The sequence below is a fragment of the Elephantulus edwardii genome, unplaced genomic scaffold (assembly GCF_000299155.1).
Source record: "Elephantulus edwardii isolate Elephantulus edwardi_28Jun2011 unplaced genomic scaffold, EleEdw1.0 scaffold00019, whole genome shotgun sequence".
NCBI classification, from domain to species: domain Eukaryota; kingdom Metazoa; phylum Chordata; class Mammalia; order Macroscelidea; family Macroscelididae; genus Elephantulus; species Elephantulus edwardii.
This window is the reverse complement of record NW_006399769.1, coordinates 15417533-15432597: the sequence shown is the minus strand read 5'-3', so window position 1 is coordinate 15432597 and position 15065 is coordinate 15417533. Positions and strand designations below refer to the sequence as shown.

At 38.1% G+C, this 15065-nt stretch overlaps 1 protein-coding gene across 2 annotated transcripts in view; it reads right to left on the bottom strand.

The window, feature by feature from the left end:
- Window positions 1-15065, bottom strand: part of MAP4K3 (mitogen-activated protein kinase kinase kinase kinase 3) — a 257922-nt gene that overhangs the window by 25023 nt on the left and 217834 nt on the right. For both annotated transcript variants that reach the window (XM_006882333.1, XM_006882334.1), the window contains 3 exons: window positions 12444-12485; window positions 7232-7316; window positions 5686-5765 (listed from right to left, as the gene is read on the bottom strand). In XM_006882333.1, the coding sequence (XP_006882395.1) occupies window positions 5686-5765; window positions 7232-7316; window positions 12444-12485 (207 nt within the window). The remainder of the gene's footprint in view (window positions 1-5685; window positions 5766-7231; window positions 7317-12443; window positions 12486-15065) is intronic.

Genomic DNA, 15065 nt, shown 5'->3' with positions numbered 1-15065 from the left:
ACAATGAAAATGTTTCTATCATAAAGTATGTACGCATTTGGAATCATTATTGAAGTCTAGTGTTTAAGAACTAACTGTGAGACACCTTCAGAAGTGTGGAAATGGTTGATATTTAAAGAAAAGAGAATTTCATGGAACACAGTCCACATACATTGAAGAAAAAACCAATTGCTGTCATGCAGTCACTTCATTATGATTACCGGTTCTCTAGGAGTCCTTGCACCAGAACTGTCAGGACCACGTGGGCAGTTACTATGGACGGACATTTTCAGGCTCCATCCCAGATCTACCGAAGTACAAATTCTACCTTTGGGACTCTGGTAGCATAAGCTGTAGGGAGTTGGGCTGCTAACCCAAAGGTTGTGTTTCTCTCACCAGCCACTCTGTGAGAGACAGATGGGCAATCTCTCCCGTGTAATTTATAGTTTCCAAAATCCTACTGGAGGGTTCTCACTTCAAAACCCTGCTGAGGTGATTCTGACTTAATGAGGTTTGATTTCTTTGAATCTGTGTTTTAGCTAACCTCCTAAGTGATGATGATGACGCATATTCAAGTTTGAGAAACACAGTATCCACCTGTAAGCACCCTGATTTTAACAAGCGTGGTGGCAGGATTTGCTCTGGTAATTCCTACTAGGTGATTCCAAAATAGCCTGAGATGAGTTGTCGGCAATAAAGAGCACATAGAGGTGAATAACGCAACTTATCAAGGCCTCTGAGGCCATTATTAAAGCACAACGGTGACCCTGCATAATTCAAGAAGACAAATTAAGTTCTGCTAATAGGAGAACCATATTAATTTTAATACAATTTAAATAAACAATTGAAATAATTCTTTATTTTTTCATTGATTTGGAAAATGTACTAATTGAAAACAGGCCCTTTCTTGAAACAAGGACCATGTGGCACCATTTTTAATTTGGAAAATATGTCTGCAAATGTGCTGGAGACAGAAAAGATAAACACACGGTTCCTACTTTGTTTTTGCATTAAAAACCCAAAACAAAATAAGAAATTCACCAACTTGATAAAACTCAGCAGAAACAGGGGCTAGATCACACAGCAGTACAGTATCAAGAAATGGGTTGTTCTTTATTTCAGTGCTGAACTCAGTTTAGTTTTTATATAAACATATTGAAAATGTATTTCTCTAGTATCAAGTCTGTGGTCTATTATGATGACATATATCTCTAAGTGTGTTTGTTATTAGACTAAGGTGCACCTGATCCGGGCTATAGTCTTTGCAATTATGTGCTATGCATCAGAGAGTTGGACAGTGAATAGGGTTGATAGAGGATTGATGCCTTTGAGCTGTGGTGCTGGAGAAGAGTGTTGAATATACCATGGACTGCTAGGAGAACAAACAGGTTTGTCCTGGAGAAGGTGAAGCCAGAGTGGCCCCTGGAGTCAAGGATTCTGAAGTTTCGTCTGACATATTTTGGGCATGTTGCAAAGAGGGACTGGTCCTTGGAGATGGACATCATGTTTGGCAGAGTGGAGGGGCGGCGAAGGAGAGGAAAACCTTTGATGAGATGGATTGATTCTGTGAGTGGAGCGGTGGGAATAAGTGTGTTTGAGATGGCTAGGTTGGCACAGGATAGAACAGCATTTAGAGCTCTTGTACATAGGGTCGCTATGAGTCGGAAGCGACTCAATGGCACATAACAACATATATATATAGTATTGGGGAAGACAAATCTCTTTCATGTTATCAATATAGGGGAAATAAAAAGGTATTCATGCAAAGTTTTATTAAAGTATTGGGTTTAATTTTTAACCAAATTTATCAAAAGTATGTTTTTTAGATTTCCAATGTCTCCTCCTTTACTAAGACTGTAGGCAAAATAATAAACTTAATGAAAGAAAAGAACAGTCAAGAAAAGAAGGGGAGATTCTGCAATTTGACTGCCTAGATTCAGCTATCTGCTTTTCCATTGATTCTATGTGACTTTCTGTAATTAATCTGTGTCTCCATGTTCTCACCTATAAATGAAAACACCAGTACCTCTATACTTAGGACAGTGTGTGGCATAAACACTAAATAAACGTGCAAAGCCCGCTGCTGTCACACTGATTCCAAAGTGATCCCTTCCTCAGGTACTCAAGGTTATAAACCTTTCTGGGAGGAGAGGCTGCCTGTCTTTATCATGAAGAGTGGTTTGGTGGATTCAAGCTACTGACTTTTCCATGTAACACATTATGCCACCAGAGCTCTTTTAAGAAAAGTTAGCTTTAAATAATGAAAGCAGATACAAATTTCAAACCAGAAATTTTGTGTCTTTTTTTTATCTTCTGGCATCTTCTCATACCCAGCGAATCACGCTCTCAAGTATGAGAAAGTCTGCCCTGGGGCAGTGAGAAGGTCAACCTAAAAATCAGTTTCACAGTAAGACTGAAGGATTCAGGACTTCACAGATACTCATTTTCTATTCTTCAAAGACAGAAATGTTTCATTATTAAGGGTAATGTGAGCTCAGGAAATATCACTGTAATAGGATAACTTCAAATGTTAAGGCACCTACTGTTGTAGAATGGGTCTGACATCAGGGTTGGGGTATGACAGAAAAAAACTGGATAAATTATGTATACTGTATTGAAACAGATGAGGGAAAGAACAGATTAGAAGTGATATATGATTGAGTATTATGGTTAGCACAGGAATCTAGAATTAAGGTTGCTTAGAGAAGTGTACTCGGGGTGGGAGGTGGGGGGAAGGGATGTGGGAATTGTGTACTAATGAAGGAATATTTTTTTTTCTTTTTCTCTTCGGAGCGGGGAGCGTGCTAGTGGGGAGGGGTGGGCAGGGAGAAAAGTGCGGCAATGAATGAATGGAAATACAAAACCTCTGTAAATGTCTATTAAAATAAATAATAAAAAATACCAAAAAACAAAACAAAAAAATGTTAAGGCACCTAACGTAGAGAGATAGGATAGACTGGATCTGAGTGGAGCCAACAACGACCTCTGGCTTAATTGTCCTATGAATTAGTCAATGTACATTCCAGTATGCATGAAGTTCACCTTATTCCTTACACTTAATAGACCTCAACAACAACAAGACACCACCACTGCCATCAGTGACTCCACTCCAGATCTTGCACTGACCTTCCAAAGCTGTAACTCAACAGGAGGCAACCACTCATGTTGTCTCCTGTGAAGCAACAAGTTGATTCAAACCCCCGAGCTTTCAGTTAACAGAGCAAGAACTCCCCGCTGTTGAACTGACTGCTGAGACTCTAAATCTTTTTTTTTTTTTTTTGGCATACAATTTGGTATTTTATTTTATTAGATTGTTTCACTATAAAGAAAATTTTGAGTAGCTTTGAGAGTCAACAGTGATTCCAAAAAAACCCCCAAAACTTCATTTGTCATGAAGTTGTACACTTTGATGGGTGAGGGAGGACGTGAGGGGAATTGGAAAAATCTGGTGTGAAAAACAATGTATTAGAATTTTGTAAAAAAAAAAAAAAAACAACCCCAAAAAACACCCTAATGTAAAAAAAACCAAAAAGTCCCTCCATGGTTTCTGTTCATTCCATTAATATTTTTTTTTTAAATTTAGGTTGTTTATTTTTCATTTCAATGAACATCTACAGAGATTTTGGAATTCCATTCATTCATTGTTGCACCCTTCTCCCCGCACAAACCCCCCCCCCCCCCCCGCCCCGTTTGCTCCTCTCCTTGAAAAGCAAAAGAAAAACTCCCTCATTGGTACACGATTCCCCCCTGCACCTCCCCAATCCCCACCCCCAAATATAATCCACTCTGCAACCCTCATTGCATACTCCTATGATAAAAAAATAATGCCCTAAAATATAATACTTTCAGACTATTCTCTCCCCCATAGACTTCAATGCCGTAAACATATTTCGAGACTCTAAATCTTAACGGGAGAAAAGTGCTCATGTGTTGTGTGGTATCTCTGAGGGACTCTTAACAAATGAAGACACACTTCAGTGGCCGTGAATGCTCCAGAGTTAACATAATTACCAGTAATTTCCTGGATGTTTCAGATCCAAGAAAAAGATTTTCACTTTTGTATTATTATCATTATTAAACAAGATTGTTCCCTTCTCTTTCATTTAGTCTTATGTACTACTTTTCATACATTTCATTGCTTATCACTTCCAGGGCAAAAGGAAAATCTGTGTCATTAATACATAAAATCCAGGTGATACCTAAAACCTGTGATTTTAAAAGTTGTGATGAGAAAGAAAATGTTTAGTTAGGAAGATATGAATTCATTAAGGTATTTTTTAAATTAATATTGATAATGGAAAATTAATTTCTCATCTCAAGGGTACCCAAAACACTAAGTGACATATATGTGACTGTATCCTTCAAACTGGCTTCTCCTTCTCCTTCCATGTCTTACTTTCTATCTAGTGGGACTGAGATTCAATTGGGCCAATGCTAGCTTATTAACTGTTCTAGAAGCAGGATTACTAATAGTTAGAAGGGCTCATGTGATAAAGTGACTGAGGACATGGACTCTGAAGCCAGCTTGCCTGGGTCAGTCACTTACTAGCTGTGGGATCTCCAGCAAATTAAAAAAACCCCTTTCTGTGCCTCAGTTTAGTCCTCTATAAAAGGAGAATAACAACAATGGCATCTATTTCTGAGGGTTGTTGTAAAGATTATATATGTATGTATAACATTTAAAAATAGTACTTAGAACACAGTAAGCCTATTTAGCTATTGTTGTTAAGTGCCATCAGGTTGTAGACGATTCACAACCATCCTATGAACGAATTACTATAATTACTAATTTCTTATGTTGTTGCTAGGTTCTATCGCATTGAGTACGACGCATAGTGACCCTATGAACAAAAGATCTAGACCCTATTTTATCCTGCGCCATCCTCACACTTCCTGACACTCAAGAGCCTATTGCGGAAGTCACTGTGTCAATCCACCTAATTTTTTATAGCGTATTTAATATTTCTAGTCTCTGGTCACTGAGGCAAAAAATGTGTCTTGCACTGTGACTATGAAAAATGTCTGCACACACCTGTGTCTCATGGAGGTTTATGAATCCGTACATCTTGTCTCCTCCACCTCCCACTTACTGCTCCTTTATCCTCTGACCAAACCTGGCAGTGTCAGCTCCCACCACACTGCAAACAGGTATTTCTAAGAGATAAATCTGATAATGAGAGAGCCACATAAAGATCTGGGGTTTGGTATCTGCTTATCCCTATAGCTCCATCTATTGTTTGTTGTGAACTCATTCTATATCCTAGACAAACTTCATGCACTGCTCTTCACACCTGCCATATGCTGTTTCATAACTCCATGCCTTCTTATGGATCCTTTTCTAGTCTGTCTGATGGTCTTTCACTCATTGTCATTTACGGTTCATCCAAAATGCCCATACTTCCAGGTTTTCCGTAAGTGCCAGTGATTCCTACCTCTGTGCCCTACATCTTACAATTATTTCTAATGTTAAATCTAACTTATCTATTATCGAACAGAGTTATAACAATCTGGATTTACTGATTTAAATGTCTGCTTTTCTGATTAGATCACGAGCTTTTTCAAAGTCAAGGACTAGTCCTGGGAAGCTGTCAGTGTTCAATACCTACTATATGTATGAGTCAGCCAGTCACGGAATTCAACCATTTTTCCTCTATTGGCTACTTATACAGTAAGAGTACATAAATAGAAAACAGAAAATAACATTACCTGTTCCATTGATGTTTCATGAAGTTCATTAAGATTTAAGGTATAAATCCCCTCCTCGGCACCAAATATCAAGTATTGATCTGAAATAACAAAAATCATCTACTAACTGGTTTTGTTAAATTAAGTAATTTTAAAAAGGACTTAACTTACATAGCCTAAACTTTTATAAATATGTGCTAATTGGCAAGAAATAGTTTTCATTTTCATGTAAAGAAGGTTAGACCTTTTTATAAACTAATGGCAAATTTCAATGAGTTTTATGTAAATTTTAACTGTAAGCAGTGAAGAATATTGTGTGTAAGTAGGTTGTGATCAGTGGCAAGATAGGCCTTTTTCTTCCTCAAATACACTAAAGACTTACAGAGAATCTAGGGGCTTTCCTAAAAATCTTGTAATAAGTTCACCTGACATGCAGAATGTAAAGCACGTACAGGGAACACATTCAAAATACTTCTGATAGATGGGCTATGATATGCACTATCACCAAAAAGCATGATCTGACTGCTGCTTAGATGAATTAGAATTTGAATACTTGTTAGGGTATTCAGCATCACTGAAAGGGTATCACTGAGAGCCTCGTCAGAACTTGTCAGATCTATTTTTAGAATAACAAAATAAGTCAGTAACTTTTCCACACTAAACACAAGTATGTGTAGAACTATTTACACTAGCAAAGGGTTTTTAATTGGCAGGTATTTAGTATTTTTTCCTGGCAGCTTAGCACATAACAGTCAGACAGAAGAGGTTCAAACCACAATTCTATCATCAACTGGCTGTAAAAGCAGAAATATCTCTGAATGTCAGTCTCTCTACCTGTGGCATAAAAGTTACCTAACTGGATTTTTTAAAGATTTAGTATGAAATTTTTTTAGTTTCAATTTAAATATTTAATATGAAATGGGAAGAAGGTGCATGGCAATCCTGAAGGCATGTGGTTCGAATCCACGCGAAAAGGATGGACAATCTCCTCCTATGTGATTAATTGCCTCTGAAAATCCACTGGAGGGTCAGCTATTGGTCAGTTCTGACTCAACAATACACAACAATATAAATATATACATATGTGTGTATATTTATATATACATGCACACAAATATATAAATACAGATCTTGGTATCTGTAAAGAGATATGATGGCTTAGGGGTAGAGCAATGCTGCCAACCCAAAGGCAAATGGTTTGAATCCACTAGCTGCACTGTGAGAGAAAGATGGACAATCTTTCCCATGTGATTTAGAGCCTCTGAACACCTGCTGGAGGGACAGCGATGAGCTAAGTCCGATACATAACAACTACCTCAACCACAACTGCACTTCTGGAGGAAATCACTGTGGTAAACACTAAGGTTTATGATTTTGTGATAAAGATACGGCAAATGTACAATGAAATCTTGTTACTATGTGTCATCAGATACAATGACAACAGCAAAGAAAAACTTATTTACTTTTAAAAAAACATTTATTTTTCTAAACAGACACATAGACTATGAATAAAACAATAATTTCAAGGGAAAAAAATAGATAAAAGAGTAAATACAGACTGTATTACCTCTTGTATCTGGATTTATCCAGGATGTTGCACAGTGAATTTTCAAGGGACACCCATTAAAAACCTTTGAAAAGCATGCACCCATCTGGAAAAGCAAAGAACACCACACATCAATCAGTGACAGACAATAATAGTCTTTAATATAAACTGTAGCTAATTTCAAATTTAATTTAAGAGATTATTGCTAGTAAATTAAAATTCTGATAATCTTCAAACTCACAGACATAAATGTCTCATCATGGTCAGTCTACATGGCCGGTACTACAAAGGCTTCAGGCACAACAATGACTGTCAGCTAAAAAAAGGAAAAACCCCAAGCCCGTCATATTCTACTTTTATTAATTCATCATCTAAGTGAAGCAGTAACAGTCAACAATTCTCCAGAAAAAATTTTATGGGAGTATCACTAACATTCATTAACATCAAAAAGCATTATTTCCTTGGGTAAGGAAATTGTGTTATCAACTGTGATTTCTACAAAGGTGAAAATTGTTCATTTTCATAATCCCAGAAACAGCATTAACCAATAAATTTGATTCTGCAACATGAAAATGGTACGGCTGACCTGAAACCTGAATAAATACCAGAATCTCAATACATAGGCCTATTTTTTCCTCAATTTTGCAATCTGACTACTCTATCTGGAATAATTATTAAAATAGTCTTTCAAGTTTATTTATAAACTCAATTAGTTTAAACACTAAATAAAATGAACTATAACAGTAGTCATCTGAACATTTAATATGTCTTAAAATAGCAAACTGTTAAGTTTTAAAATCCAGTTAAGCTTCAAGTAAGACTTTTCATTCATTCAATCCAATCACTTTTAATGATAACTTGATGAGGTAGTATTGCAAACATAATTGGTCAGAGAATGCTTATTTGCCCTCTTGTGCTAAATCAAAATAACACTGGGTATCAGTTTATAGCAGAAATGTTTTATTCAGGAACACTAGGTATCACACTGAGATAACAAAGAGAAAGCAAACTTGACAGTGCATCAGTACTTCCCTGTCCAAATGCACCCTGGAGCTAATCATTTTAACTTGTAGACAGATAGGAAGATATATCTCTACCGTATACAACTCCGTTAATTGTAGTTCTTCTTTTTTAGAAATGCACAATTATTTGGATCTTTAAATCCAAATTAAGAGAAATTAATTAATAATTAAAAAGTTACAAGGAAAAAAGGCAAAAAGCTTGTGTTGAGAGGTTAAAAATGGGAAAAAATTCTAGAAATGTTTTAAATTACTATTATAAAGTTTGGATTTCTAATGATAATACATGCAAATACATGGACACAGTATCATTCTATTCCTAAGAAAGCTTCCTGTTGTTTCTAGGGTCCATTGAGTCGGCCTTTTACTCACAGTGACCCCATGAGCAACAGATCAGTACCTTGCCCTATCCCATGTCTCCTCACCATTTCTGATACGCATGAGCCCACTGTTACAGTCACTGTGTCAATCTATCTTGCCGAGTATCTTTTTTACTTTTTGTGCCCTGCAGCAACATGTCTTTTTCCAAGGACTGGACCCTTCTGAAAACAAGCTTAAAATATGTGAGATGAAGTTTCACTATCTTTGTATCTAAGGAGTACCCTAGTTGACCTTGCTCCAAGACAGGTATGTCTGATTTTTGGGCAGTCCATGGGATATCCAGTACTCCAATACCACAATTCAAAAGCACTGATTCTTCTGCCATTCTATTCACTTCCCGACTTTAATATGCATAGGAAGCAACTGAAAATACTATGGCTTGGATTAAACTCACTTAATTCTTTTAAACTATCATCACTGTTCTTAGCACCTTGGAGATTTCCCTAATGAAACACATCTTTTGAAAATGTATTTGTAATGAATACATTTGTTCATTGTACAAAACTGTGTCATTCAATCTCCAGTCTCATTTCTGTTACCAACTTTGCCTCTTCCAATTATTAGTAGGTTCACAAACTGGCATTCCAGTCATTATTCTTATTGTTTAAAATTTATTTTCTATTAGTTTGTAAACTGGGTGGCTCCTTGGAGGCAAGGATTCTGAGACTCCGTCTAACATACTCTGGACATGTTGTGAGGAGAGACCGGTCCTTGGAGAGGGACATCATGCTTGGGAGGGTGGAGGGACAGCGCAGGAGAGGAAGGCCCTCTATGAGGTGGATTGATTCAGTGACTGGGGTAATCAGGATGGGTGTGTCAGAGACAATGCAATTGGCACAGGACAGAGCAGAGTTTAGGGCTGTTGTACATAGGGTCGCTATGAGTCGCAGGCAACTCGACGGCACATAACAACAACATTATTTGTATACAAAATTTGTATACATTGTGTTTCATTCATGTTAATTATGTTTCACACATTCCCTACTCATTCCCACAGATTGTGTTTTATAAAATTAATCACTATTGATCTATGCCCACTATTTCTCCGCCTTTTCAGGGCACACATCTTGAGTGCAGTTTATTCCATTTTAGACTACAAAAGTTGGTTGTTGTTGTCACATACCATTGAGTCAGAACTGACTCATAGCTGAACCTCCAGCAGGTTTTCAGAGGCAGTAAAAATCACACTGGAGGAGACTGCCCATCTTTCTCCTGCAGAGCAGCTGGTGGATTCAAACCATGTACCTTTGCACTGGCAGCACAATTCTTTATCACTAAGCCATCAGAGTTCCCACAAATGTTGGTAGAAACCCTCAATTTCTTCATCTTTGGCTTTTGTGATTGATGTTTGAGTAATAGATATATTAAAAGGCCTCCTTTTATGTAGGTAGAATGTATCTTATCATTCACAGCATTGTACTTCAGGAGAGATACTGAAATGTACTACTTTTTATAAGTACATGCACATAACATTATTTTCAACCTGTCATTCCCAGCATAATAAATAACTGCCTGATTATATTCGGCCAGTATCAGTCCATCTCAGCTCACTAATGCCTAGGATATCGATCTGTATGAGTTCCATTTAATTTGTGCCAACTTCCAATTTTCAGAGAGTTAACTTCACACATTCCAAGTTCCAATGAATAATGGCTACTTGCAGCCTTTTTTAATTTTCTGAGTGACTTATCTACCAGTACTATATCCAACAACGTTCTTTAGCTAATCATAGACGACACAGTAGAGGGATGGCAGTTCAGAACCTCTGTTCTAAAGACATTCGAAAACAAAGATACGAATGATATTAATCCCCAACTTAAAATGAAAAGACAAGGAAGTACTTCAAACATTGAGTGAAGGAAGAAATTGAATAAAAACATCAAGTACGGAGATGTGCTAAACACAGAACCATAAACAGCCAGTGGAATAGCTTTCTAGGTGGTGAGGGAGCTAAAGATGGCAGCGCCAATGGTACCCACAACAGCAGGGAAAGATCCAATCTCATTCACTGCCTTCCTGTGCAATGGGGCAATTTCACTCCGGAGGAATTATTTTCTATCCTCCGTCACTTCATCAGTGTGCTGGGAGTGTTTGCCAACCCCTCCTTCCCTACTTGCCCTACTCCACCCTCCCTTTCCTCCTCCACTTCAGCCCACATGGGTGCCTTTCTGCATTGAGAGCTGGGAGCTTTCAGTGTTCTTCCAGGAGCCTGCCACGGTGTCACATCTGGCTGAGTCGGTGCCACATCTGGCTGAGTCAGTCCTCAGATTAGTGGAGACACCTCCCCTGAGTGGGGCCCTTCCCTCTTACTCGACACCTCTACCAAACACACTTCATGGTCACATTCGGAACAAAGCGAGCACAGTTAACAAAAGAAGGAGACTACAATACTGATAAAAGGATATCCAAGTGATTGTTCTCCACCACCAGTTTGTCAAGTCATAATATGGTGGTGCCATGTCTGTTCCTATGAGGCTGAATATCTTTTGGAAGAGTTCCACACTAAGTAGTAAGGTCTGGTGATCTACTTCTTAAAGTTACCAATGAAAATCTGATGAATCACAACTAGAACAATGTCCAGCTTAGTGGTGCCATAGAAGCAGAACTGCCAACTGAGCCTACAGTTTATTTTTGGAGGCTGCAAACTACACTGAAAGAGACCGCCCATCTTTCTTACATGGAATTGGAGGTGGACTCAAAACGCCAAGGGAGATCACTATAGTTCCACAGGCTGGAAGGAACTCAAAATACACAAAGGTCACAATAACTGACTCAAGCATATCAATGATCATGAATATGATTGGACAAGACAGGGCGGCATTTTGTTCTGTTGTACACAGGTCATAAGGAAGTAAAGCTATGGGTCAAAGTTAGTTTCAAGTTATAGATCAAAGTTGAGCTACAGGTGGGTAAAGTTCAGAATTTTGATGAACAGGACTTTTGGGTCTATGTTTCTCCATGGGTAAACTTAAGGGTTTGGCCAAGATGCTCCTTCAGAGTTCTCCTACTTCTAAAATTTTGTTTGAATAAGCTAGGAAAAAACCCAACTTTGGTTTCAGTATATTATAGACACAAAGAAGTTGGAGTACTTTATATGAAGTACTAAACAAAGTGTACCATATTTTCAAATGCCTTATAGGCACGCAAAAGCTGGAAGATGAACAAGGAAAAGAAAAACTGAAGTAGTAGTGATTCTTTTGAATTATGATGTTGGTGAAGAATATGGAATATACGGTGACTGCCAGAAGAATGAACAAATCTGTCTTGGGAAAATAGAGACTGAATGCTCCTTAGAAGCACAGACGGTGAGATGTCACATTCCTAAACATGTTAGCTAGAGGGACCAGTCCCTGAAGAGCACAACACTTGGTAAATCAGAAGATCAGTGAAAAAGAGAGAGAGACTCTCAATGAGATGGCTTGACAGTGGCTGCAATAATTGGTTCAAACATTAATGATTACTGAGTCCAGTGTGGAATCAGGCAGATTTTGTTCTGTAGCACATCTGTTTGCTCTGAGTAGGAATTGACTCTGTGGCCTCTGAAAACAGTCTATTTTACACTTCCTCTTACAACTGCAACCTTTTTGCACATTTTGAAAATAGATGCAAATAAGGTAATTTTTTTAATCAACACATATTAAATATACAATTTATTATGACTTGATTTTGAAAATATCAGATGTAATCAATTAATATGAAATTAGCAACCTCAAATTTTTCAAAAACAGGTACTCTGAAACAAGATAAAGAATTCTATCCAAAAGTACACATCCAAGCCATTATTTTTCCACTGTATTATGCTTGAAAAGTTGACCTACTTATTATCTACTTACATGAACTTTAGGCGTCGGGGGAAGACCATTACTAATAGGTTTCTACAAAAAAAGAACATAGGATTACACTTTTTTTCCTGCTGCAGTTTTGTATACCAACACTGTTTCAAACTTATATATTTAAAACACTCTCTTATAAAACAAAACCACTTCACGGTCCACTTGCGCCCAGACCTGGCACCAAAGAAAGCTGGTGTGTAGGTCATTACATGCATGGATCTATTCCTGTTTTCTTCAAGATGTCTTTGTATACATTTAAAAGCATTTCTTGATAAAAAAGAGGACTTTGTGTATATTATCCAACAGAAATAGTTATCACTGTCTAGCAAGTAGTTTTTTTACCTCAACATTAACTTGTACACAGTAAATTTTGATCTCGTCCATTCATTTTAACAGCAGCAATAATATATTTCATATGAACACTCTTGCATATGCCTTTTTGTACACATACAGTGGTATAAGAAACCTTGAAAATTGCCTTTTCTATCCAGTGCATTACCCTTTGTTGGGGGTATGGTCTCCAGCTACTTTAACTGTGGATATATTGCCTTGCAAATCATCAACTGCTACGGGACCAAGAGAAGACAATACTTTCCACATTGTGAAAAAGGGTGTTGGAGAGAGAGTGAAGAGACTGTGACAAGGTATAATGAGAGAAACCCTGGAGATGGAGGCACAGTTTGTTTGTTGGATGATTGAAGGAAAAGTTGACTTTTAACTGCTCTGAGATCAAGTCTGCTGGATGACTGAGACCAGAGGTGGATCTGTGCTGCTCAAACTTTTACTTGTTAACCGAGAAGCTGAACTGAGGAATTGTGCCTTGTAAATCTGGACTTGCATTATGTGATATTCTTTGTCTCCACCACTGCCTGAATTATTTCACTAATAAACCCCACAAGTGCGAGTCAAGTCTGTGAGTCAAGTTGTAATGAACACTGGACCCAATACTTGGCAGAAACAGGAGCAGGCACATGTGGAGTGGCATGTCTGACCATGTAGCTATTTGTTTAGTCTGGTGGGTGATGATGGTGGCAGATTCCCTTTATGAAACGAGCAGATGTGAGACTTGGTCACCCCCATGTTTTATCTACTTCTTTTGCATATAAGTAAATGGATTTTTAGGTTTATACTGAATATGTGCTCGTATTTGTCTGGGTTTTTTTGTTGTGTTTTTTTTTCTCTTTCTTTTCCCTCTCATCTAAAAGTACCAAAAAAAAATCAACTGCTTTAAATGTTTCAACCAGTCAAGGCTTCAGCTGTGACTCACCAATGAGGAACTATGTAACTACCTAAAAACCAACCCTGTTTATTAAAAATGCTAATGATGCTGGTCAGAATGAAAGGATTTTAAGACAGGCTGCTTGACTTTTTATGAAAGGTCACTGTTGTAAGCAGGCCAGTTGTAGAGTACTTTCTCTTTTAACTGCCAGCAGAACATTTGTTTTAGAATGAGGAGACCCTCAAACTAATTTATTCCAGCAGGATTAAACACTCAGTCATTTGGCAGATATCAAATTTTACTTTGAATCTGCACAAAGAACAAGCATATCTGGACTGATGGAGCTGAGTCATGTGGGAAGCGCAATACCATTTCATTTCTCAGATTACATTTCCCCAACTTCTAGTGGCATGGCTTAGTCTAGATCATAAATTAAATAACCCATTCCAGATCTTGTCCCTACTAAGTGGTAAGGCTAAGACTGAAATAGTGTCTGCTAAAAATTATTCCATTGCTCTTAATATGTTTTTTTCTTTTAATCCTTTTTTATAATTGATTAAATATTGCTCAGTGCAAGCCATCTCTGAGTGTCACCCTGGTAGTTCCTTAAACTATTAATTTATATGTAAATAGTCAATTACTGTTCGCTATCACCGCTCCAAAGTACTGAAGAGCAATGGTGTCACTCTGGAGACTAAGGTACATCTGATACAGGCCATGGTCTTTGCAATCACTTGCTATGCATCAGAGAGTTGGGACTATGACTAGGAAGGATAGAAGGAGAATTGATGTCTTTGAGCTGTGGTGCTGGAGAAGAGTATTTAGTGTACCATGGACTGCTAAGAAAACAAAGAGATTCATCCTGGAGAGGGTTGAACCAGGCTGTTCCTTGGAGTCAATGATTCTGGGGCTTCATCTGACGTACTCTGGACATGTTGTAAGGAGGGACTGGTCCTTGGAGAGGGACATCATGCTTGGGAAGGTGGAGGGACAGTGCAGGAGGGGGAAGACCCTCTATGAGGTAGATTGATTAAGTGACTGGGGTAATCAGGATGGGTGTGTTGAAGGCAGTGCATTTGGCACAGGATAGAGCGGGGTTTAGGACTGTTGTACAAAGGATTGCTAAGAGTCGCAAGCAACTCGACGGCACATAACAATAATAACAAGAGTCACCTATGTCTCGACGGCACTTAACAACACAGAGCTCAGCTGGCCTACTGGACAGAAAGTCATGCTTTCAAGCCAAAGGTGAGCGATTTTAGTCTGCAGCCCATAGGCCTGGCTTTAATTTTTTTTTGTCAAACATTCTTCTAAGGGGTATAGCACTGGTCTGTCCATTTGCTGTACAGAAGTTAACTCGTGGTTGCTGTGGTGCTAAACACTGTGATCCTGATGTGTCAAAT